This window comes from Salvelinus namaycush, chromosome 33 (assembly GCF_016432855.1).
Source record: "Salvelinus namaycush isolate Seneca chromosome 33, SaNama_1.0, whole genome shotgun sequence".
In the NCBI taxonomy this organism is placed as follows: Eukaryota; Metazoa; Chordata; class Actinopteri; order Salmoniformes; family Salmonidae; genus Salvelinus; species Salvelinus namaycush.
The window spans coordinates 11189825-11212540 of NC_052339.1; the positions used below are offsets into that span (position 1 = coordinate 11189825).

The 22716-nt window shown below is 44.7% G+C and overlaps 1 protein-coding gene across 1 annotated transcript in view; it reads left to right on the plus strand.

Moving 5' to 3' along the window:
• Positions 1–22716, plus strand: part of LOC120027788 (zinc finger E-box-binding homeobox 1-like) — a 73004-nt gene that overhangs the window by 44297 nt on the left and 5991 nt on the right. The window contains exons 2-7 of the mRNA XM_038972814.1: positions 1534–1680; positions 13645–13803; positions 15141–15343; positions 16498–16603; positions 17060–17499; positions 17760–19130. Coding sequence (XP_038828742.1) covers positions 1534–1680; positions 13645–13803; positions 15141–15343; positions 16498–16603; positions 17060–17499; positions 17760–19130 — 2426 coding nt within the window. The remainder of the gene's footprint in view (positions 1–1533; positions 1681–13644; positions 13804–15140; positions 15344–16497; positions 16604–17059; positions 17500–17759; positions 19131–22716) is intronic.

A 22716-nucleotide genomic window follows, 5' to 3' on the forward strand; every position in this document is an offset into this window, starting at 1 on the left:
AAGTTGCTCAGATTGTTGAATATATATAGTTGAATATCATTTGACCCTACACGGACAGGACATGGACATGGACCCTACATGGACAGGACATGGACATGGACCCTACATGGACAGGACATGGACATGGACCCTACATGGACAGGACATGGACATGGACCCTACATGGACATGGACCCTACATGGACAGGACATGGACATGGACCCTACATGGACAGGACATGGACATGGACCCTACATGGACAGGACATGGACATGGACAGGACATGGACATGGACCCTACATGGACAGGACATGGACATGGACCCTACATGGACAGGACATGGACATGGCCCCCCCATGGACAGTGATAGCTGAAGCAGTCGGGTGTTCACTAATGAGTAGCGGGATCATACAGTCAATGTCCTGGATCCGGGCACCCGGGTAACAGATGGTCTCTGCTTTCCTAAGAAAAACATTTTGGATCATAGATGAGCCCACAAAAAGGACAGTGGGACTGCTGCGTCTCTCTTGAGTTATCTTCCTCCTAGAAGGCAAGTGGCAGGGGTCCACTTGCTTCCGGGAAAAAATGTTGTTCCTTTGGGGCCAGCGGCAAAAATCTCCAACTCTTCCAATACCCGGTATCTGTTTCCCAGTTCCAAGGCATCACTTTGCCTTGGCGTTTTCCTGCCAAGGTTTTTTGGTTTCCGTACAGTAATCCATGGCTCCTGAGGTGGAGCAGAGGGAGTGGAGCAGAGGGAGTGGAGCAGAGGGAGTGGAGCAGAGGGAGTGGAGCAGAGGGAGTGGAGCAGAGGGAGTGGAGCAGAGGGAGGGGAGCAGACCGGGTGCCCGAGCACAGCTCCCGGTAATGGCCAAGGCTCTTCCAGCGGGACCAAAGCACGTCTCACAGCCGCAGGCTCCTCCGAGGCCGCGGTGACAAGCCATGGGCAAGTGGCTTCGTTCACCACATTTTTGGCGGACTCAAGCAGAGTCAATCAGCTGTTCATCTTCTTTAATCTGATGAAGAGTAGACACTCTACCCTCCAATTCAGCGATTTTCTTGGTCAGTTGTTGACAATTGACACATCCAGGGGTGAGTTTGGTCAGGGGTGAGTTTGGTCAGGGGTGAGTTTGGTCATTATTCTGAGTTGTTGGAATGACGCTGGAGAGACGAAGCAGGTACGGGGAGTTAAACATTTAATAAGGAACGGACATAGAACGAGACAGGAACAGCGTCGGCAAACAAGTAACACAAACAAAAAACAATTAATGCAGCTGTAGGGAACAGAGGATGGAACGGACAAATATAGGGGAGTAAATAAACAGGTGATGAATGAGTCCAGGTGAGTCCAATATCGCTGATGCGCGTGACGAGGGAAGGCAGGTGTGCGTAAAGGATGATAGGCGTGCGTGATGCATGGAAGCCTGGCACCCTCAAGCGCCGGTGGGGGGGGGGGGGGGGGGGGGGGGGAGCAGACGTGACACTTCTATCACGTATCACTTCTATGGTAATCGTTGATAGGCAGTGAAATGACCAACCCTTCTCTCTCTCTGCAGTAACCAACTACAGTAATGTGGTGAAGACCCCTGGCTCAGACTCAGATGATGAGGACAAGCTGCACATCGTGGAGGAGGACGGGAGTCTGGCAGACTGTGATAGTAATGTGCCCAGTGAAGATCACAACGGAGACCGCTCAGATGAAGGTTAGTTGATGCAGGTGACACACACACACACACACACACACACACACACACACACACACACACACACACACACACACACACACACACACACACACACACACACACAAAGATCTCTCTCTCTCTTTGTCTCCCTCTCCGTGCCTGTTTCTCTGTGTGCAACATTTGGTGACTGTCTGCTGTTATAATGCAAATCTTTGAAAACGTATTCTTCCTTGCACTGAACTCAGTAAAGATGGCGTCAGTTAAGAATACACTGTCACAGAAAACTGTAATTTGTACAGTAATTTTACGAATTATCAACAGTAAAAAAAAAACTCTGAAACGTTTAACTGCAGCGTACTATAAAATTGCTGTAAAAAACCTGCAATATGTAACAATATGTAGCTTGCAATATGTAACCTGCAATATGTAACTTTTTGGGTGACCTGACCACATTAACATAGACATTTGAGTTATAGATCTGTCATTCTCATTGAAAGCAAATCTAAGAAGCGGTAGATCTGTTCTATATACGCTACTTTTGTGCTTCCCGTTCTTAAGTTTCACTCTTGCGTCTTTTACTCTCAGGTTTTTACACCGGCTTCAAATAGCTGAAAAAACAATATTTGGGGTTATTGAAAAGATATTTCAAATCAAATTTTATTGGTCACATACACATGGTCAGCAGATGTTATTGTGAGTGTAGTGAAATGCTTCAAGGTGTTTAGATGGTACAATTATTTTCTACACATTTAGGCAAACTATCACAATTTTAGCAACTAGGAAATGGAAGAGCGATTTCTGCATATTACACCTTTAAATGTTTGAACATTTTGCCATGTCCTTTTGGTCTGTTTTGTTCTGTAGTCACTGCCAGTTTGGAAGCCTTTTTTAAGGCCTCTATAAGTGCAAGTGATATAAGACACAAATATTAATTAATATGCTGTAATGTGTAAACACTTTATCAAGCAGCCAACCTGCTTGCACCAATCCCTTGTAATTACAGTAAAATACTGTGAAATACAAACCTCTCCCCTCACTCATTCATTCATTCATATTTTAATTCCAATGTGTGTTTTGTCTTGTCTAGGGTTTTTGTTTATCTATGGGGATTTTGTATGTCTAGGTATTGTAGGTCTATGGTGGCCTGAATTTGTTCTCAATCAGAGGCAGCTGTTTATCGTTGTCTCTGATTGGGGATCCTATTTAGGTTGCCATTTTCCATTTTGGTTTTGTGGGTTCTTGTCTATGTGTAGTTGCCTGTCAGCACTCGGTTATTATAGCGTCATGTTAGTTTGTTCTGTGTTCTTCGTTTAATTAAGGAAGAATGTATTCATATCACGCCGCACCTTGGTCTCCTCAATACGACGAACGTGACACCACTAAACTTATTCCACATTTTGTTGTGTTACAGCCTGAATTCAAAATGGATACCCCATAATGACAAAGTGAAAACATGTTTTTAGAAATGTAAGCAAATTTATTGAAAATGAAATACAGAAATATCTCATTTACATACATATTCACACGTTAGAATCACATTTGGCAGTTATTACAGCCGTCAGTCTTTCTGGGCAAGTCTCTTAAGAGCTTTGCACACCTGGATTGTACAATATTTACACATTATTCTTAAAAACATTATTCAAGCTCTGTCAAGTTGGTTGTTGATCATTGCTAGACAGTCATTTTCAAGTTTTACCATAGATTTTCAAGCCCTGGCCTTGTGTTTTAGGTTATTGTCCTGCTGAAAGATGAATTTGTCTCCCAATGTCTAGGATTTTGCCTGTGCTTAGCTCTATTCCGTTTCTTTTTATGCTAAAAAAAATCCCTAGTCCTTGCCCATAACACCATGCTTGAAAATATGAAGAGTGGTACTCAGTGATGTTGTGTTAGATTTGCCACAAGCATAACGCTTTGTATTCAGGACATAAAGTTAATTTCTTTGTTATTTTTTTGCTGTATTACTTTAGTGCTTTATTGCAAACAGGATGCATGTTTTGGAATATTTTTATTCTGTACAGGCTTCCTTCAATTCACTCTGTCGTTTAGGTTAGTATTGTGGAGTAACTACAATATTGTTGATCCAGCCTCAGTGTTTTCCTATTTTCCTATTTTGATGGCATAGAAGGCCCATCAACCCATGGGGGGGGGGGGGGGGGGGTGTATCAAAAAAATACATAAAACAATTATTTGATAAAATATTGAATTTGGCCTTTACTGCTATAGATCATCAAAATGCATTGAATAACACATTCATAAATGACCAAAAATAAATAAAAAATGAATCAATCATAATGAATAAGGTTTTGAAGTGTCCGTCCAATATCTAGGAGATATACGAAAGCTCAGGAATTATTTTAGTATTTTGGACACATATTTAACCCCTTATTTTTGTTGGCACAAACCTACCTCCATATTTCCATTCATTTGTATGGGTTACCTTCAGACGAGTGGCACTTAAGGGGGTCGTAGAGCAAAACGGAGAACGTGTTCATGAGTCTCCCCTTTCAACAGTGTGGTCATAATAGTTTTTAGGCCAAACCGTTTGGACGCTACGTACGTTTTCGTGAGAAGACACATTTTCGGGATGTCTCATGGTCTAACAAGCACCACTGTAGCTCGCCCACCTTCCACCGCAGATGCGGAAGGCTGACATAGGCGGATGTGGTGGATTGAGACGCAGCCCATGTAAAAAAACGGACGGATTTTGATGGGGATTTTTTAAAATAATGTTGCTTAGATTGACACACGGATTCGTCAATAGATTTGAATAACTTCACCATATTCAATGTCTGCTTTTTTTTTTGTTTGGTATCCATCTACCAATAGGTGCCCTTCTTTGTGAGGCATTGGAAAATCTCCCTGGTCGTTGTGGTTGAATCTGTGTTGTATGTGTGGAGTACAGAGAGAAGGTAGTCATCCAAAAATCATGTTAAACCCTATTATTGCACACAGAGTGAGTCCATGCAACTTATTATGTGACTTGTTAAGCACATTTTTACTCCTGAACGTATTTAGGCTTGCCATAACAAAGGGGGGGTTGAATACTTATTGGCTCAAGATATTTCAGCTTTTCATTTTTTTATTAATTTGAACAACATTCTTTTAACATAATTCCACTTTGACATTATGGGGTGTTGTGTGTAGGCCAGTTGAATCCATTTTAAATTCAAAATGTGGAAAGAGTCAAGGGGTGTGAATACTTTCTGAAGGCACTGTATATTACAGTTGGTGTACTGTACGCCACTGAGCCTCCTCTGTCTCTTGTCAAAATCATGGCAACCCCTTTACAGTGAACGTAATACCTTGACCGGGCTCTGCCGGTGTGTGACTGTGAGATAGTGAAAGAAAATGGGTACTACAGGCTGCAGGGTTAACACTAAGACAGGAAGCCTGATATTTAAGCAGGACAATGCCACCAGGGCAGAGTCCTTCAACTTACTAAAATAGACCAGTGGCAAAAGGCCACGTTGAGAACTGTATGTTGCTAGTGGGCGTTAGAGGCCTGTACGGCTCTGTGACTGAACCGAGCTTTACTTTACGCACATACACACACACACTCGCACAATCCTACATACAGACACACACACCTACACACACTCCGCTACACTTGCAAGTGACATCACTGCGGGAAGGGTCTGATGTCAGGTCCCAGAGCACAACAATGTGAGGTGTTAAAGGATGTTAACATTTCAACAGCCGCCCCAAGGCCATCTCGCAGGGAGCATTAGCTCATGGTGTGTGTGTGTGTGTGTGTGTGTGTGTGTGTGTGTGTGTGTGTGTGTGTGTGTGTGTGTGTGTGTGTGTGTGTGTGTGTGTGTGTGTGTGTGTGTGTGTGTGTGTGTGTGTGTGTGTGTGTGTATGGTTCTAGGGCCTGTGCCAAGTGTGTAGTGTATATGTAATGTAACAGGTTTATTTAATGGTACATGTCGTTTACAGGGCTATTTAGTTTGGATTGTTGCTTATATGACACTGGTTCAGTTGGCTCGGTGTGTTAGCCAGTGGAATACGTGGGAGGGACTGATGTCGTGACAGAGTTGTGTTTATATGACTATGTAAACATACTTATAGAACAGTGTGTTTTTCTCAGGTTGATGTTTATTGTCATGAGTCTTGCCCTGGAGGCAGAACTCATCTGTTTCCGCTAGATGGGCCAGGTGCAAAGTCAGAATTGGCTATATTGTAAAAATTCATGAAAACAAACAATTACTTTTTGGTCTTCATTTAAGGTTAGGGTTAGGCATTATGGTTACCAGTGTGGTTAAGGCAAGGATTAAGGTTAGGGTTTTTGTATTACTTTGTGGCTGTGCCAGCTAGTGACCACTCTGCAGAGCTGCCTCCAGTACATGAGTCATCTCAATAAATGCCAACCTGCGCGTTCTTCATTACATTGGGTTGGAAAGATGAGTTTGGTCATCAGTTTAGCTCTCAATACAAAACAGATTTGTGTATTATTTTATGTGGACTGCCTGTGATGCAGACAGGTTTGACGGTCTCAACAGCTCTCTCAGACCTGACTGACCTACTCCCCAGACATATCACTCTCATCAACATAATCCATATCCACCCCTCTCCATCTGCTCGCTCCCTCTTAAAGGGAAAGTTTGGGAAGAATAATGTCATTGGTTTTGGCCAGGTCATGAGAACATTAAACACTTCAAAAGCATGAGTTATACTGAAACGGTCTAAGCCCAAGAGAGCTGGCTTCTGGCCAGGTCCATGCCTGATCAGGCACTTTCCTTCTCCCTCCCTTATCTCTCTCTTTCTCTCCCTCTTAATTATCGCTCTCTCCCTCTTTCTCTCCTCTCCCTACTCTCTTTCTCTCCTCTCCCACCTCTCTCTCTCCTCTCTCTCTCCTCTCTCCCTCCTCTCTCTCTCTCTCTCTCTCGCTCCTCTCCCTCCTCTCTCTCTCTCCTCTCCCTTCTCTCTCCTCTCCCTCCTCTCTCTTTCTCAATTACAATTCAATTCAATTCAAAGGACTTTATTGGCATGGGAAACTTATGTTTACATTGCCAAAGCAAGTGAAATAGAAAATAAACAAAAGTGAAATAAACAATATAAAATGAACAGTAAACATTACAAACAAAAGTTACAAAGGAATAGAGACATTACAAATGTCATATTATATCTATATACAGTGTTAAAACGATGTGCAAATAGTTAAAGTACAAAAGAGAAAATAAATAAACATAAATATGGGTTATATTTACATTGGTGTTTGTTCTTCACTGGTTGCCTTTTTCTTGTGGCAACAGGTCACAAATATTGCTGCTGTGATGGCACACTGTGGTATTTCACCCAATAGATATGGGAGTTTATCAAAATTGGATTTGTTTTCAAATTCTTTGTGGGTCTGTGTAATCTGAAGGGAATATGGTAGGAGGTTAGGAAGTGCAACTCAGTTTCCACCTCATTTTGTGTGCAGTGTGCACATAGCCTGTCTCCTCTTGAGAGCCAGGTCTGCCTACGGTGGCCTCTCTCAATAGCAAGGCTATGCTCACTGAGTCTGTACATAGTCAAAGCTTTCCTTCATTTTGGGTCAGTCACAGTGGTCAGGTATTCTGCCGCTGTGTACTCTCTGTTTAGGGCCAAATAGAATTCTAGTTTGATCAGTTTTTTTGTAGATTCCTTCCATTGTGTCAAGTAATTATCTTTTTGTTTTCTCATGATTTGGTTGGGTCTAATTGTGTTGCTGTCCTGGTGCTCTGTTTGTGTTTGTGAACAGAGCCCCAGGACCAGCTTGCTTAGGGGACTCTTCTCCAGGTTCATCTCTCTGTAGGTGATGGCTTTGTTATGGAAGGTTTGGGAATCGCTTCCTTTCAGGTGGTTGTAGATTTTAACAGCTCTTTTCTGGATTTTGATAATTAGCGGGTATCGGTCTAATTCTGCTCTGTGTGCATTATTTGTTGTTTTACGTTGTACATGGAGGAGTTTTGCAGAATTCTGTATGCAGAGTCTCAATTTGGTGTTTGTCCTAGTTTGTTAATTCATGGTTGGCCAGCGGACCACAGACTTCACAACCATGAAGGGCAATAGGTTCTATAACTGATTCAAGTATTTTTTGCCAGATCCTAATTGGTATGTCAAATTTAATGTTTCTTTTGATGGCATAGAAGGCCCATCTTGCATTGTGTCTCAGATCGTTCACAGCTTTGTGGAAGTTACCTGTGGTGCTGATGTTTAGGCCAAGGTATGTATAGTTTTGTGTGTTCTAGGGAAACCGTGTCTAGATGGAATTTGTATTTGTGGTCCTGGCAACTGGACATTTTTTGGAACACTGTTATTTTTGTCTTCCTGAGGTTTTTTGAGAGGGCCCAGGTATGACAGAATATGTGCAGAAGATCTAGGTGCTGCCGCAGGCCCTCCTTGGTTGGGGACAGAAGCACCAGATCATCAGCAAACAGTAGACATTTTACTTCAAATTCTAGTAGAGTGAGGCTGGGTGCTACAGACTGTTCTAGTGCCCTCGCCAATTCATATATATATATATATATATATATATATATATATATATATATATATATATATATATATATATATATATATGCACAGTTGAAGTCGGAAGTTTACATACACTGAGGTTGGGGTCATTAAAACTTGTTTTTCAACCACTCCACAAATCTCTTGTTAACAAACTATAGCGTTGGCAAGTCAGTTAGGACATCTTCTTTGTGCATGACACAAGTCATTTTTCCAACAATTGTTTACAGACAGATTATTTCACTTATAATTCACTGTATCACAATTCCAGTGGGTCAGAAGTTTCCATACACTAAGTTGACTGTGCCTTTAAACAGCTTGTAAAATTCCAGAAAATGATGTCATGGTTTTAGAAGCTCCAATTGGGTCAATTTGTGGATGTATTTCAAGGCCTACCTTCAAACTCAGTGCCTTTTTGCTTGACATCATGGGAAAATCAAAAGAAATCAGCCAAGACTTCAGGAGAAAAAAATTGACCTCCACAAGTCTGGTTCATCCTTGGGAGCAATTTCCAAACCCCTGAAGGTACCAGGTTCATCTGTACAAACAATAGTACGCAAGTATAAACACCATGGGACCACGCAGCCATCATACCGCTCAGGAAGGAGACGTTTTCTGTCTCCTAGAGATGAATGTACTTTGGTGCGAAAAGTGCAAATCAATCCCAGAACAACAGCAAAGGACCTTGTGAAGATGCTGGAGGAAGTAGGTACAAAAGTATCTATATTCACAGTAAAACTAGTCCTATTTCGACATAACCTGAAAGGCCGCTCAGCAAGGAAGAAGCCACCGCTCCAAAACTGCCATAAAAAAGCTAGACTACGGTTTGCAACTGCACATGAAGACAAAGATGGAGAAATTTCCTCTGGTCTGATGAAACAAAAGTAGAATTGTTTGGCCATAATGACCATCATTATGTTTGGAGGAAAAAGGGGGAGGCTTGCAAGCCGAAGAACACCATCCCAACCGTGACGGGGGTGGCATCATCATGTTGTGGGGGTGCTTTGCTGCAGGAGGGACTGGTGCACTTCATATAATAGATGGCATCATGAGGCAGGAAAATTATGTGGATATATTGAAGCAACAGCTCAAGACATCAGACAGGAAGTGAAAGCTTGTTCGCAAATGGGTCTTCCAAATGGACAATGACCCCAAGAATACTTCCAAAATTGTGGCAAAATGGCTTAAGGACAACAAAGTCAAGTTATTGGAGTGGCCATCACAATGCCCTGACCTCAATCCTATAGAAAATTTGTTGGCAGAACTGAAAAGGCGTGTGCGAGAAAGGAGGCCTACAAACCTGACCCAGTTACACCAGCTCTGTCAAGAGGAATGGGCCAAAATTCACCCAACTTATTGTGGGAAGCTTGTGGCAGGCTACCCGAAACATTTGACCCAAGTTAAACAATTTAAAGGCAATGCTACCAAATACTAATTGAGTGTATGTAAACGTCTGAGCCAATGGGAATGTGATGAAAGAAATAACAGCTGAAATAAATCATTTTCTCTACTATTATTCCGACATTTCACATTCTTAAAATAAAGTGGTGATCTTAACTGACCTAAAACAGGGAATTTTTACTAGGATTAAATGTCAGGAATTGTAAGAAACTGAGTTTAAATGTATTTGGCTAAGGTGTATGTAAACTTTCGACTTCAACTGTGTATATATATATATATATATATTTTACCTTTATTTAACTCGGCAAGTCAGTTAAGAACAAATTCTTATTTACAATGACGGCCTAGGAACAGTAGGTTAACTGACTTGTTCAGGGGCAGAACGACAGATTTTTACCTTGTCAGCTCGTTGAAGAGAGTGGGGCTCAAACTGCATCCCTGTCTCACCCCACGGCCCTGTGGAAAGAAATGTGTGTGTTTGTGTATGTGGATTTTATAATGTCGTATGTTTTTCCCCCAACACCGCTCAGTACATTGTTTTCACTGAAGAAATGTACGAGTCTTCTGTTAATGATAATCTCTCTCTCTCTCCCTCCTAATTCTCTCTCTCTCTTTCTCCCTTTCTCACACGCCAGCGCTAAGGGACTAAACTGATTATACATAATGCAAGTCTCAGCCCTCTTCCTTTAAGACAGTTTTCTGTACTGTAGGTCAGCGTAACCATTGAAAACTGCAGCCACCCACTAATCTTTCCGTCACTCTGGCTGTCTGGCGCTCAAATGAAAGACTTGACGCCAGTTCTCTGACCAAGTGAGGAGAAACATACCGTAGGGGTGGTTTTCACTCTGCTGCACTCCCTCGCTCCCTCCTTCCGTTTTCCCCCTATCTACCTGAATCATTCTTCCTGATTATATGGTATCACCGGCCCCTTGTTCGCTGTCATTACTCATTTAGTTTTAAATGAATATCCACTGCAGCACCGCCACAAGTAAAACACTGCCTTAACCACCTCAGTGAACAACCTGGATGATTATTGTTACTGAGGACTGAGGAGGGGGAAGGAGGTATTGACTGACTGGCCATGTGGAACTATGCAGGGTTCTTTCCACTCTGTGTGATTACTGTGTTAATAGGCACGGCATGTATCTGCTACGGCATGGCATCTATAACTATATAATAAACCCCAGAGTTTTTCCTGCTCACGTCGCAGGATTCGATACACAGTATGATGCCAATCACCTAATAGTTTCCCGTGAAGATGAGTCTCAGTAGTACATTAGAACGGGCCTTGACTCAGGATGAATACTACAGTAGGAGTCATAATACATTCCAGTAGGGCTTGTCATGAGTGGACCCTCAGTCATCAAGTTAAGACACCTTGGAAGAACAGGAAAGGAAAGGGAAACCGACGGACAGATAGAGTGCTGGGAAAGTTGTGTGGTGGATCCATCGTGACTGACTAAATCATCCCAAACAGGTTAACGAAGGATTTTTAAGCCTTGAGACAATTGAGACGTGGATTGTGTATGTGTGCCATTCAGGGGGTGAATGGGCAAGACAAAAGATTGAAGTGTCTTTGAGTATGGTAGTAGGTACCAGCGTGTCAAGAACTGCAACGCTGCTGGGTTTTTCACGCGTAATTGTTTCCCATGTGTATCAAGAATGGTCCACCACCCAAAGGACATCCAGCCAACTTGACACAACTGTGGGAAGTATTAGAGTCAACATGGGCCAGCATCCCTGTGGAATGATTTCGACACCTTGTAGTCCATGCCCAGATGAATTGAGGCTGTTCTGAGGGCAAAAGGAAGTGCAACTCAATAATAGGAAGATGTTCTTAATATTTTGTACACTCAGTGTATAGCGTAGATAGGATATACCTCACATTCATCCCAGGTTCCACCACACTGGCTTGCATCCTGTTGTTTCAAGATTATTTGAATGGACTGGGTCTATGTGAGACTATCACTCACTCTCTGTTGTGGAACTGCTTATCTCTGAGACACGTTGGCTCCCCTCTCCTTCCCTTATAGAGGGTACCTAACAGGGGCAGGATGCACGGCCACAGGAAGTAGGGGTCAAAGGTGAGTCCAGTTCAACCAGGACAGGAAATGCTGATGTCGTTGTCTTGTAAAGTTAGGAACATGGGATACTGCTGTAAGCGAGGATTTAACTTTTTATTTAAGCACAAGGTTAGAGGGTTTTTACATCAAGGATTGACGCTGGATGTTGAACGGTATGTATAACAAAATGCATTTTGAATGAATCTTCTTTAGGGTTTAGTCAGAACTCCAGAGTCTGTCCAGGTTTTCCACTCGTGCTTCAGTTCGTTCACGTCCAATGTGTCAGCACACAACCGGTCTGAGAGTGATGTTTGGCCACTTTTCATATACTGCCTGACTGGCTTTGAACCATGTAGCCTTCAGCTCTAATTTAGAGAGACAGCGAGGGGGCCTTAACCATAACAACCAGAGATCTGGAAGTCCCGACCCTCAGAGCGACCCTACCTCACACACACAGTCTCCCGGGGTAGCTGTGTGTGTTGGAGGGCTGCTACATCATTCTGAGAGCCAGAGTGAGGCAGGGATCAGGTAACTGTAGACACAGCAACAAAAACGTGTGTGATTGGGTAAACAGGCTGTTATTTAGCTGCGTCATGTTATTAAATGAAAGTGGAAATCTTCAAAATCCATCTCAGTGAAGAGCTGTTAAGACGTTCCTGAATGGTTGAGAGAGAGAGATGGTTCCACTGAGGTCATGGGAAGTAAAGCTGTGGCTTAATGTGAGAGTTAGGAGGCTCTCATCTGTTTCTGCCCCCTCCATCCCTCCATTCTATACTGAGGATGCATATAATCCTGCAATCTGACTTTCTCAGCACCTGGCGCAGAGCTCTCTCTCTCGCTCTCTCTCTCTCTCATACATACACTGTGTTGGCCAGTCTCTTTCATTCACATTCCCTTTCACTCTCTCTCCTTCTCCTTCTCCTTCCTCTCCCTTCTTTGATGTGAGGCAGCAGGATGGGGGTGGTTCCGCTGAAAGTATTTAATCACCATGGTAACCAGTAACTGTGTGTGTACCGCGTGGTTGGCGTGGGGATGTGTGTTCCGTGTAGTGGAACCGTCCATTTCTCACCGTGTCTCATCGCTGTTATAATGCACAGGAGAGCGTCAGGAGAGGGCTGGGCCCTGCAGGAGGAGAGCTGTTGGAATTTACTGGGCCTGCCGGGCTTGCTGAATCACGGAGCGTACAAGTTCTCATTGCTCCCATCTGACACAGCAACACACAGCTGGGTCTCACTGTCAGACCTTTACAGCCCTTCACACTCACAGAACAACCTCAACCCTGAAGAAACTAGCAGGGGAATACAATTCCCCCGGCCTACAGCGTCTGCTCAGTAAATTAAACGGTTGCATAATGCTTTATCTCTTTAGGGAGGTCAACGTTGTTGTTAGGTGTTTCATCATCACCATCATCCTCTCACTTCCTTCGCTCAAACAGGATAATAGAACCCCCCCCCCCTTGTTTTCACTGGTTTTTAAGGGTTAATAATAATAATACTACTTAATAATAATGATGCTAGGTGTAGTTGTGTTTTTTTTTAAACTGCTGACACACTGTACATTGTTGCTGTATGTGCTCCAGGAAGTGAGGCAGAGAGACGGAAGCTTTTCATTTCCTAACTGTGTCCTCAGGTTACACTGCTGCCTACAGCTCCTTAATTAGCCCTCATTAGTGGAGCGACGGCATCTGATGTGATGCGGAGGAGAGAACATGCTCCCTGATAACGGATCTCATTTACTGGGGTATTGGGATATTAGGCACCACAGTGGGAAAGTTGTTATTTCTTATCCAGAGGTTTATGCAGGCCTGGGGATTTAGGAGCTATGGGGATTGGTTGGTTCTGGGGGGTGCATTAGACTGTACTGACTTACCTGTGTGTCTGGTTGGAGGTCACAGTTCTAATTAAGAATCATATTTTTTAGATAGAAGGAACATGATAAAATGATGTATTACAATGGTGAGGTCTTAGAACAATGGAGAGGTCCTTGATGTCCTTTCCTCATGTCCTCGTGTAAACAGTCGTCCTGTCTCTGTGGGTTACAGCGAGGGAGGAGTGTGGTTCAGACGGGGAGGACGATGGCAGGACGGATGCTCTGGTGGAAGAGATGCTGCAGCAGGGAGACACGGCCGTCATTTACCCAGAAGCGCCGGAGGACGAGCCACGCCAAGGGACGCCAGAGGCCAGCGGACATGACGAGAACGGTACGTACAAACACTCACACCACCTGTGCATCTACTCTCCACTGTTCGACGCTGTACAGGGCCAAAGTACTGGTTTTCTTTTCTCACTGGTAGTTAATTGATTGATACATCATTTAACTGATTAGCCAGAGGATTCCACTCACACGCATAGCATCCCAGGTCGGAACTAAGCACAGCAGAGCAAGAGCAGTGCACAAAAAAAATAAAATAAAATCTACCCCTACCTCCCAAATGTGGACTCTACACAATAGCGCTTTACACACAACGCCTCCACCTCTGGGACTGCAGGTTTTACACACAACGCCTCCACCTCTGGGACTGCAGGTTTTATGCCTCCAGGAAAAACCTTGTGTTGTTCTGGCTTCCGTCTCTTCCTCTGAAGGTGTTAACCCCCCCCCCCCATCCATTAACACAAACACTCTCTCTGCTGTAAATGGACACACACTGGGCTCTTTATGAGTTAAGGGCTTTTGGCTGTTACCTGTCAGCCTCACAGGAGGAAAAACAGCAAATAGCAACACGTCTGTGTGAGTGATGAGTCACTAGTACCTACCTGGGTGATAATGTGTGTGTGTGTGTGTGTGTGTGTGTGTGTGTGTGTGTGTGTGTGTGTGTGTGTGTGTGTGTGTGTGTGTGTGTGTGTGTGTGTGTGTGTGTGTGTGTGTGTGTGTGTGAGAGAGAGAGAGAGAGAGAGAGATAATGTGTGTGTGTGTTCACATCCTGAGAGGTTCACCTGGCCAGCAGGGAGGTTTAATACATTACCTGTTAACAGGTAATACTTTACCTGTGTGGGACCCAGTGGAGCATAACAACCCTGGGGACCTGGAGCTAGGTGTGCATGATGTCTTCTCACCGTGTTCTACCGTGTTTCCAGACGCCTTTTATCCAACGTCTGGGCATTCATTTGAAACCAATGGGTGTTTTTTTTTTTTTTTAAGATATAGGCCTTGAATTCCAATATTGTAAAGACACAGACTAGTCATGTTACTCATGTAAACTAGGGCCGTTGAGTGCACTTTTCCGACTCCGAGAGCAGGAGTGTTGTGACACCTGTTACGTTACTAATGAATAACCAACCGTATCCAGCCAGCAGGTGAGAGTATGTTGCAGCATCTGTCATGTAGTTAGTGTTTACAGACCCCTGTTAGTCTTAACAGAGGATCGGTCAGTACCGGGTGAAATGGGTGAAACAGCAGTCCAGAACTCCTGTGTCTGTCTGTCAATCAACCACATCAAAGAATCCTTACTCTCTATTGACCCTCTGATTAGTCTACAGACCTCTCCACACCCACTCACATGCTCCCTCCCTCCCCGTCTCTCTACTCCCCCCCCACCAGGCACTCCGGATGCGTTCTCCCAGCTCCTCACCTGTCCCTACTGCTCCCGCGGCTACAAGCGTTACACGTCCCTGAAGGAGCACATCAAGCTGCGCCACGAGAAGAGCGAGGACAACTTCAGCTGCTCCCAGTGCAGCTACACTTTTGCCTACCGCACACAGCTGGAGAGACACATGACGGCCCACAAAGCTGGTAGAGACCAGGTACTTATAGACACAACCCTATACATAACACTTATAGATAGATTCACAACTATACCTGCTGTTTGTTAACTACTAGCTACAGCACTGCGTAGTGTGTAGTATAGATTATGTACACTCTTTAAAAAAACGGTTGTTTTTACAGTAATTTACTGACAGACAGTTACCTGTAAGTTATGGTAAAAAAAAAGTACATTGTTACCGTAAATTCCAAAGAAACTTACGGTAACATAATTCTTTACAGTAATTTAGGGGGCTCCTGAGTGGCGCAGAGGTCTAAGACACTACATCTCAGTGCAAGAGGTGTCACTGCAGTCCCTGGTTTGAATCCAGGCTGCATCACATCTGGCTGTGATTTTATTTAATTTTTTCCCCAACCTCTATTTAACCAGGTAGGCCAGTTGAGAACAAGTTCTCATTTACAACTGCGACCTGGCCAAGATAAAGCAAAGCATTGCGACAAAAACATTGGGATTGGGAGTCCCATAGGGCGGCGCACAATTGGCCAGCGTAGTCTGGGTTTGGCCGGGGTAGGCCATCATTGTAAATAAGAATTTGTTCTTAACTAACTTGCCTAGTTAAATAAAGGTTAAATTAAACATTTGAAGAAAAAAAAAACTTACAGGTTATTATGTTACCAATTGTATTTTTTATTTTTTACAGTGTACACTCTTAGAAAAAAAGGTGCTATCTAGAACCTTAAAGGGTTATTCAGCTGTCCCCATAGGATAACCCTTTGAAGAACCCTTTTTGCTTCCAGCTAGAACCATTCTGGGTTCTATGTAGAACCCTTTCTATAGAAGGTTCTACAGGTTCTACATAGAACTCAAAAGGGTTCTACCTGGAACCAAAAAAGGGTTATCCTATGGGGACAGCCAAAGAACCCTTTTGGAACCATTTTTTCTACGAGTGTAGATAAAAGGTGATGTGAACTTCGTGTCCGAAACCCAGGAAGTGGGAAAGTAGGCTCATGGCATGTGCTCAGTGTTGATCACATCCATGATAAATTTAATATCCTGGTATTTAACCATTGTTTTTAGCCATTGTTTAAAGCGGTTGTTTCATGAATTGAAAGTAGCACAAAGTGCCTGTTTCCATGAGTGTGTGACTGAAGTGAACTGACCATCCCCCTCACCCTCTCTTCCTTTGTCTGACAGAGGCACGTGACGCAGTCGGGGGGCAACCGCAAATTCAACTGCACCGAATGTGAAAAAGCATTTAAGTACAAGCACCACCTGAAGGAGCACCTACGCATCCACAGCGGTGAGTGGACCCCTCAGTGTGTGAGTGTGTGTCCACGTGTGTGTGTGTGTGTGCGCATGTGCGCGTGTGTGTTTATGAACGTGCGTGTGTATTTTGTTATGTGGAAAAAAGGTTGGGGTAATTGTAGACGTGAGTTTCTATTGGCCACACCATCCGCACCGATGTTTCTGCCTCCATCCAACAAATATTTATGTTTAGTAACTCTGTGTATTCATGTGTCCTTGATTGTGTTTTGGAGCATTGTGCTTCGTCCTAATGTGACATAATTGTGTTTCTTTTGGCGGCTCCGGCCAACAACTAGAGAGTATTTCCCAATGGACCCATTATCCTCAGCCTTTAAGCGTCATTGAAATGCATTAGTCCCTTTTTCCCCGAGGAGATTGATTCATTTAGCTCTGTTCCTAATGGAGGTCATGTGTGTGTGTGTTGTCTGTGCATGGCCGTCTGTCTCTACAGGAGAGAAGCCGTACGAGTGCTCCAACTGTAAGAAGCGTTTCTCCCACTCGGGCTCCTACAGTTCCCACATCAGCAGTAAGAAGTGCATCAGCGTGATCTCGGCAGTCAACGGCCGCCCCCGGCCCAGCGCCAAGGCGTCCCAGTGCCCGTCCCCAGCCATGCCCGCCTCGCCCTCCTCCACCACACGCACACAGATCTGGGATAAACCTTTACAGGAGCAACTACCCCTCAATCAGATCAAGAGCGAGCCAGTTGACTATGAGTACAAGGCCATGGTGTTGTCTCCAGCAACGACGGGAGGAAATGGTCATGGAGGAGGGGTGTTAAACGGGGGTGCCACGGCCCCCCTGCAGGGTGCGGTGCAGGCTGTGATGCTCCCCACCATGGGTCTGGTATCTCCCATCAGCATCAACCTGGCAGACCTGCAGAACATCTTGAAGGTGATTTGTAAACTTGTAATAGGACTAAAGGGTACTATGTATTTAATAATTTAATTGTAGTTCAAATGCAACTTTTTTTTTAAGGGGGTAGATCAGCTTTAATATTGCAAATAGATTGTAGCTTCCATCAATGTAATTGTCTGCATCATCAGTTGAAATACAACTTACAATTCATGAAATACTTGTAAAGAGCTGCTTGTTGCTATTTGTACAATTATTTGTTGAACAATGAACAAACCATTATCATCTTCATCTTGAAGGTGGCGGTGGACGGTAACATGATCAGACAGATGTTGGAGAACAACGCCAAGGCAGCGGGGACCGGCACAGGGGCGACGGGGGTTCCTCACCAGCAGCTCATCTCAGCCATCAGTCTGCCCATCATCGGTCAGGACGGCAACGCCACCAAGATCATCATCAACTACAGCCTCGATCCCAGCCAGACCCAGCTCACTGCCCAGAACCTGAAGAAGGAACCTCAGACCCTGGCTACAATGCCAGGCCAGCCCCTGGCCGAGGCTGTCATAGAGCCCTGCAGCAAGGCCCAGCAGAGACTCCCAGAGGACCTGACACTCAGCAGGCCCCCCAGGAGCAAAGAGGAGAAGATGGAAGAGGAAAACGAGAAGGAGGAGGGGGAGGAGACCACTAAGACCTGTCTGCTCTGTGACGACTGCCCCGGTGGTCTGGACGTGCTCCACGTACTCGAGCACTGTAAGAAAGCCTCAGGCCTCAAGATCAATGGGGACAAATCAGAGTCGGCCATCGCCTCGTTACTGTCCAAGGGGGTCGGGAACCAGCCCAAGAACCTCCTGTCCCTCCTCAAGGCCTACTTCGCCTTAAACGCTGAGCCAACCAAGGAGGAGCTCAGCAAGATCTCAGATTCAGTCAGCCTGCCCACCGACGTGGTCAAGAAGTGGTTCGACAAGATGCAGAGCAGTCAGGTTTCACTAGGAGCTCCGACACCTCCGTCTGAGGAAGAGGGACCCTTGTCTGAGAGTCCTGGGGCCACAGTTGTGTCCCCTAAGGTAAGATCGGAGCAGGACACAGAGGGTCCCACCATGATGCAGTCCGGCCCAGCCGAGGCCACTCCGGCTGAGGTCAACGGCTCCATGCGCTCCCCAGCCTCCCCCACACCACTAAACCTGACCGCCGGGGGGCCCGTCCCAGCCAAACCCTCCTCCTCGGACAGCACTGATGGCCCTCTGGACCTGTCGCTACCAAAGCCCACCCGAGAGGAGGCCGCAGCCGCCGCCACTTACCACGCCGCTGTTTACTCCCATCAGGACGAACCCCTGAACTTGACGAAGACTTGCACAACAAAGAAAGAACTTCCGCTCGCTCGCGCCGCTGGCCACCACGTGACTGGTCAACCTGTGTCCCTGTACACCGCCAGCCCACAAAGTGCCAACCCCATCAGTATCATGACCACTCAGCTGCCCAGCGGGACCATTTATGCCATCACTGACCAGGGCCGTGCAGGCATGCCCTGCCTCCGGGCAGTTACCACCAGTAACAACCAGACTATCCTCATCCCACAGCTGGCCTATACCTATACCACTACAGCTACAGCCAACAGCCCTGCAGGGACAGAGACACAGGAGAAGACCACACTGCAGGTCAACGGCATCAAGGTTGGTTAATCAATCAATCATTCAAATGTATTTATATAGGCCTTTTTCACAGCAACAGTTGTCACAATGTGCTTTTCAGTAACCCAGCCACAGGCGGCTGGTGGCACCTTAATGTGGGAGGATGGGCTCAAATAGGCTGGAATGGAATAAATGGAACGGTATCAAACACAGCCTCACGTTAGCCATTCCGGCTCGCAAAAGCCAAGGCTTGTGTAAGGCCACTTACTTACTTTACTTTAACACAGCGTTTCCATGTTCTTGATACCGTTCCATTTACTCCATTCCAGACATTGTTATGAGCTGTCCTCCCCTCACCAGCCTACTGTGAACCCAGCCTGGACCCCCCAAGGTCAAAGCAGCGGCACAGTTTACATTTACATTTTGGTCAATAACAAAGGCCTAGCAGATGCTCTTTTCAAGTCAGTTGCAAGAAAAGCATCTGCTGTGTCTGTATGACTACACATAGATAAAAGGGTTCCAAAAGGTTTCTTCGGCTGTCCCCATAGGAGAACCCTTTTTGATTCCAGGTAGAACCTATTTGGTTCCAGGTAGAACTCTTGGGTTCCATGAAAAACCCTCTGTGTATAGGGTTCTACATGGAACTCAAAAGGGTTCTACCTGGAATCAAAAAGGGTTCTCCAAAGGGTTCTCCTATGGGGACAGCCGATGAACCCTTTTAGGTTCTAGATGGCATTTTTTTCCCCGAAGAGTGTACTATGGGAATTTGTTTTGCCAGTTAGAGAGAAAACTACATGAAAACAGTCGAGCATGATTGGTATTGCAGGTGCGGTACTGAAAATCATGTTTTCTTGCCTAGTCTCTCCGAACAGTATGTTGCTGTTTGTTCCTCTCTGACTGACTTGGCTCATGTGTAGTGAGGGACGAGGTACTGGAAGAATAGGAAGTTCTCAGTATAATCATTCCTCCTATATCTCATTCTACCTGTTTCATCTGCTTTGAGTAAAATAGCAAGGCCTAGGACAGATGCCTCCCTCAACACTTCAGCGTCTATAGCCCCTTTAGTGCTTCAGTTCTCTTGGATCTGGCCCACTGCAATTTAGCCATACTGAGAAGGTTAAGCTCCACCTATTGAGCTGGAGATATGGGAACTCTCCTCAGTCTCAGCTGAATGAGTTTCTCTCCTGTAGCTCTGGGTGGAGGCGGTGGTATTTTGGCACCGCTGTCTTTGTCTCCTGTGATGAACTGTTTAGCTTCAGCGCTGGGAGGGGGAGGGTTAAAGGTGGACCGGAGTACTCAAGGGAGGAGTTCTAGCGCTCCTCTCTTCCCTCGCTCTTGGGTGAAAGACGGAGAGAGAGGTGGAATAAAATTAAATTGGGTTTCAAGCTATAGTATACTGCCAACACAGTTATTGTGGCTCATGATATGTGAATGTTCAAAATGTGAAATTAGTTAAAGTATTAGTGTCAAACTGTTTTAAAAATGTCTAACACATCCCGGATGCATTTTATACAGAAAGTGCCATTCTAAATTCTGCCAAAAGACTCTCATGCAGTAGTATTAGAAGTAAGAGCCAGGCCACTTAATGATCCATAATGATGGATAGAAGAGCCATCACTCCCCCAGCCCAGCACTAAGCTGCTGCAGTCACCGAGCCAGAAGACATGAGGCAGCACTTACTGTAGAGACCTATTGATTGGTAGGAATCTGTTTAAAGGCCCAGCCTCCTGTCTCACCATTGATTTTTTGTTGTTGTATTATGCTTTCCTGTTAAGTGGACTGGCATAGAGCATGCCTTGTTAAAAGCCCTCGCTGTACGTATAGGTATTATATATCAGTTCCTTAACGATGTTGATGCTACTGTGCTGTACTTCCTCTCTCTCTCTCAGTGTCTCAGTGTTGAATACTCAGTTGTAGTATGCGTCCGGAATGGCACCTTATTCTCTATATTAGGGAGATGACGATACCTGACGAGTTTGGTCTGCTTCGTGTTGTCATTGTTGCCATGGGAAAATGATTATGATACTGGTATCATCCCGGCTCTACCTTTTGTGGTGCACTACTTTTGACCAGAGGTCACTATGGGCCCTAGTCAAAGGTAGTGCACTATAAAGGGAATAGGGTGCCATTTGGGACACATCCATATGCAACCTACACCCAGGAAGGGATGGGCACAGTAAAGGGTGTTTCTGAGGGGTTTTTACTCACCATTGATGAGTCATGATGATGGGGATGACTGGTTTTCAGGGTCAACACGATGATTTTCACTCAGCCAATAAAAAGTGTTACTAGCTGTTTGGTTCTGATGAGGTTATGGTACCTTGAGAGCTATAGAAAGAAGGTGGTATTAGTCAACTTACACCATCACTTCATGACATGCCGTAGCACTCACGTCTGTAGCCATGAAGTGCTTTGAAAGGCTGCTCATGGCTCACATCAACACCATTATCCCAGAAACCTTAGATCCACTCCAATTTGCATATCGCCCCAACAGATCCACACATGACGCAATCTCTATTAGAGGTCGACCGATTTTGATTTTTCAACGCCGATACCGATTATTGGAGGACCAAAAAAGTCGATACCGATTAATCGGACGATTAAAAAAAATATATTTGTAATAATGACAATTACAACAATACTGAATGAACACTTATTTTAACTTAATATAATACATCAATAAAATCAATTTAGCCTCAAGTAAATAATGAAACATGTTCAATTTGGTTTAAATAATGCAAAAACAAAGTGTTGGAGAAGAAAGTAAAAGTGCAATATGTGCTATGTAAGAAAGCTAACGTTTCAGTTCCTTGCTCAGAACATGAGAACATATGAAAGCTGGTGGTTCCTTTTAACATGAGTCTTCAATATTCCCAGGTAAGAAGTTTTAGGTTGTAGTTATTATAGGAATTATAGGACTATTTCCCTCTATACCATTTGTATTTCATTAACCTTTGACTATTGGATGTTCTTATAGGCACTTTAGTATTGCAAGTGTAACAGTATAGCTTCCGTCCCTCTCCTCGCTCCTCCCTGGGCTCGAACCAGCAACACAACGACAACAGCCACCATCGAAGCAGCGTTACCCATGCAGAGCAAGGGGAACAACTACTAGAAGGCTCAGAGCGAGTGACGTTTGAAACGCTATTAGCGCACGCTAACTAGCTAGCCATTTCACTTCGGTTACACCAGCCTAATCTCGGGAGTTGATAGGCTTGAAGTCATAAACAGCGCAATGCTTGACGCACAACAAAGAGCTGCTGGCAAAACGCAAGAAAGTGCTGTTTGAATGAATGTTTACGCGCCTGCTTCTGCCTACCACCGCTCAGTCAGATACTTAGATGCTTGTATGCTCAGTCAGATTATATGCAACGCAGGACACGCTAGATAATAAGTATTAATATCATCAACCATGTATAGTTAACTAGTGGTTATGATTGATTGTTTTTTATAAGATAAGTTTAATGCTAGCTAGCAACTTACCTTGGCTTTACTGCATTCGCGTAACAGGCAGTCACCTTGTGGAGTGCAACGAAAGAGAGGCAGGTCGTTATTGCGTTGGACTAGTTAACTGTAAGGTTGCAAGATTGGATCCCCCGAGCTGACAAGGTGAAAATCTGTCGTTCTG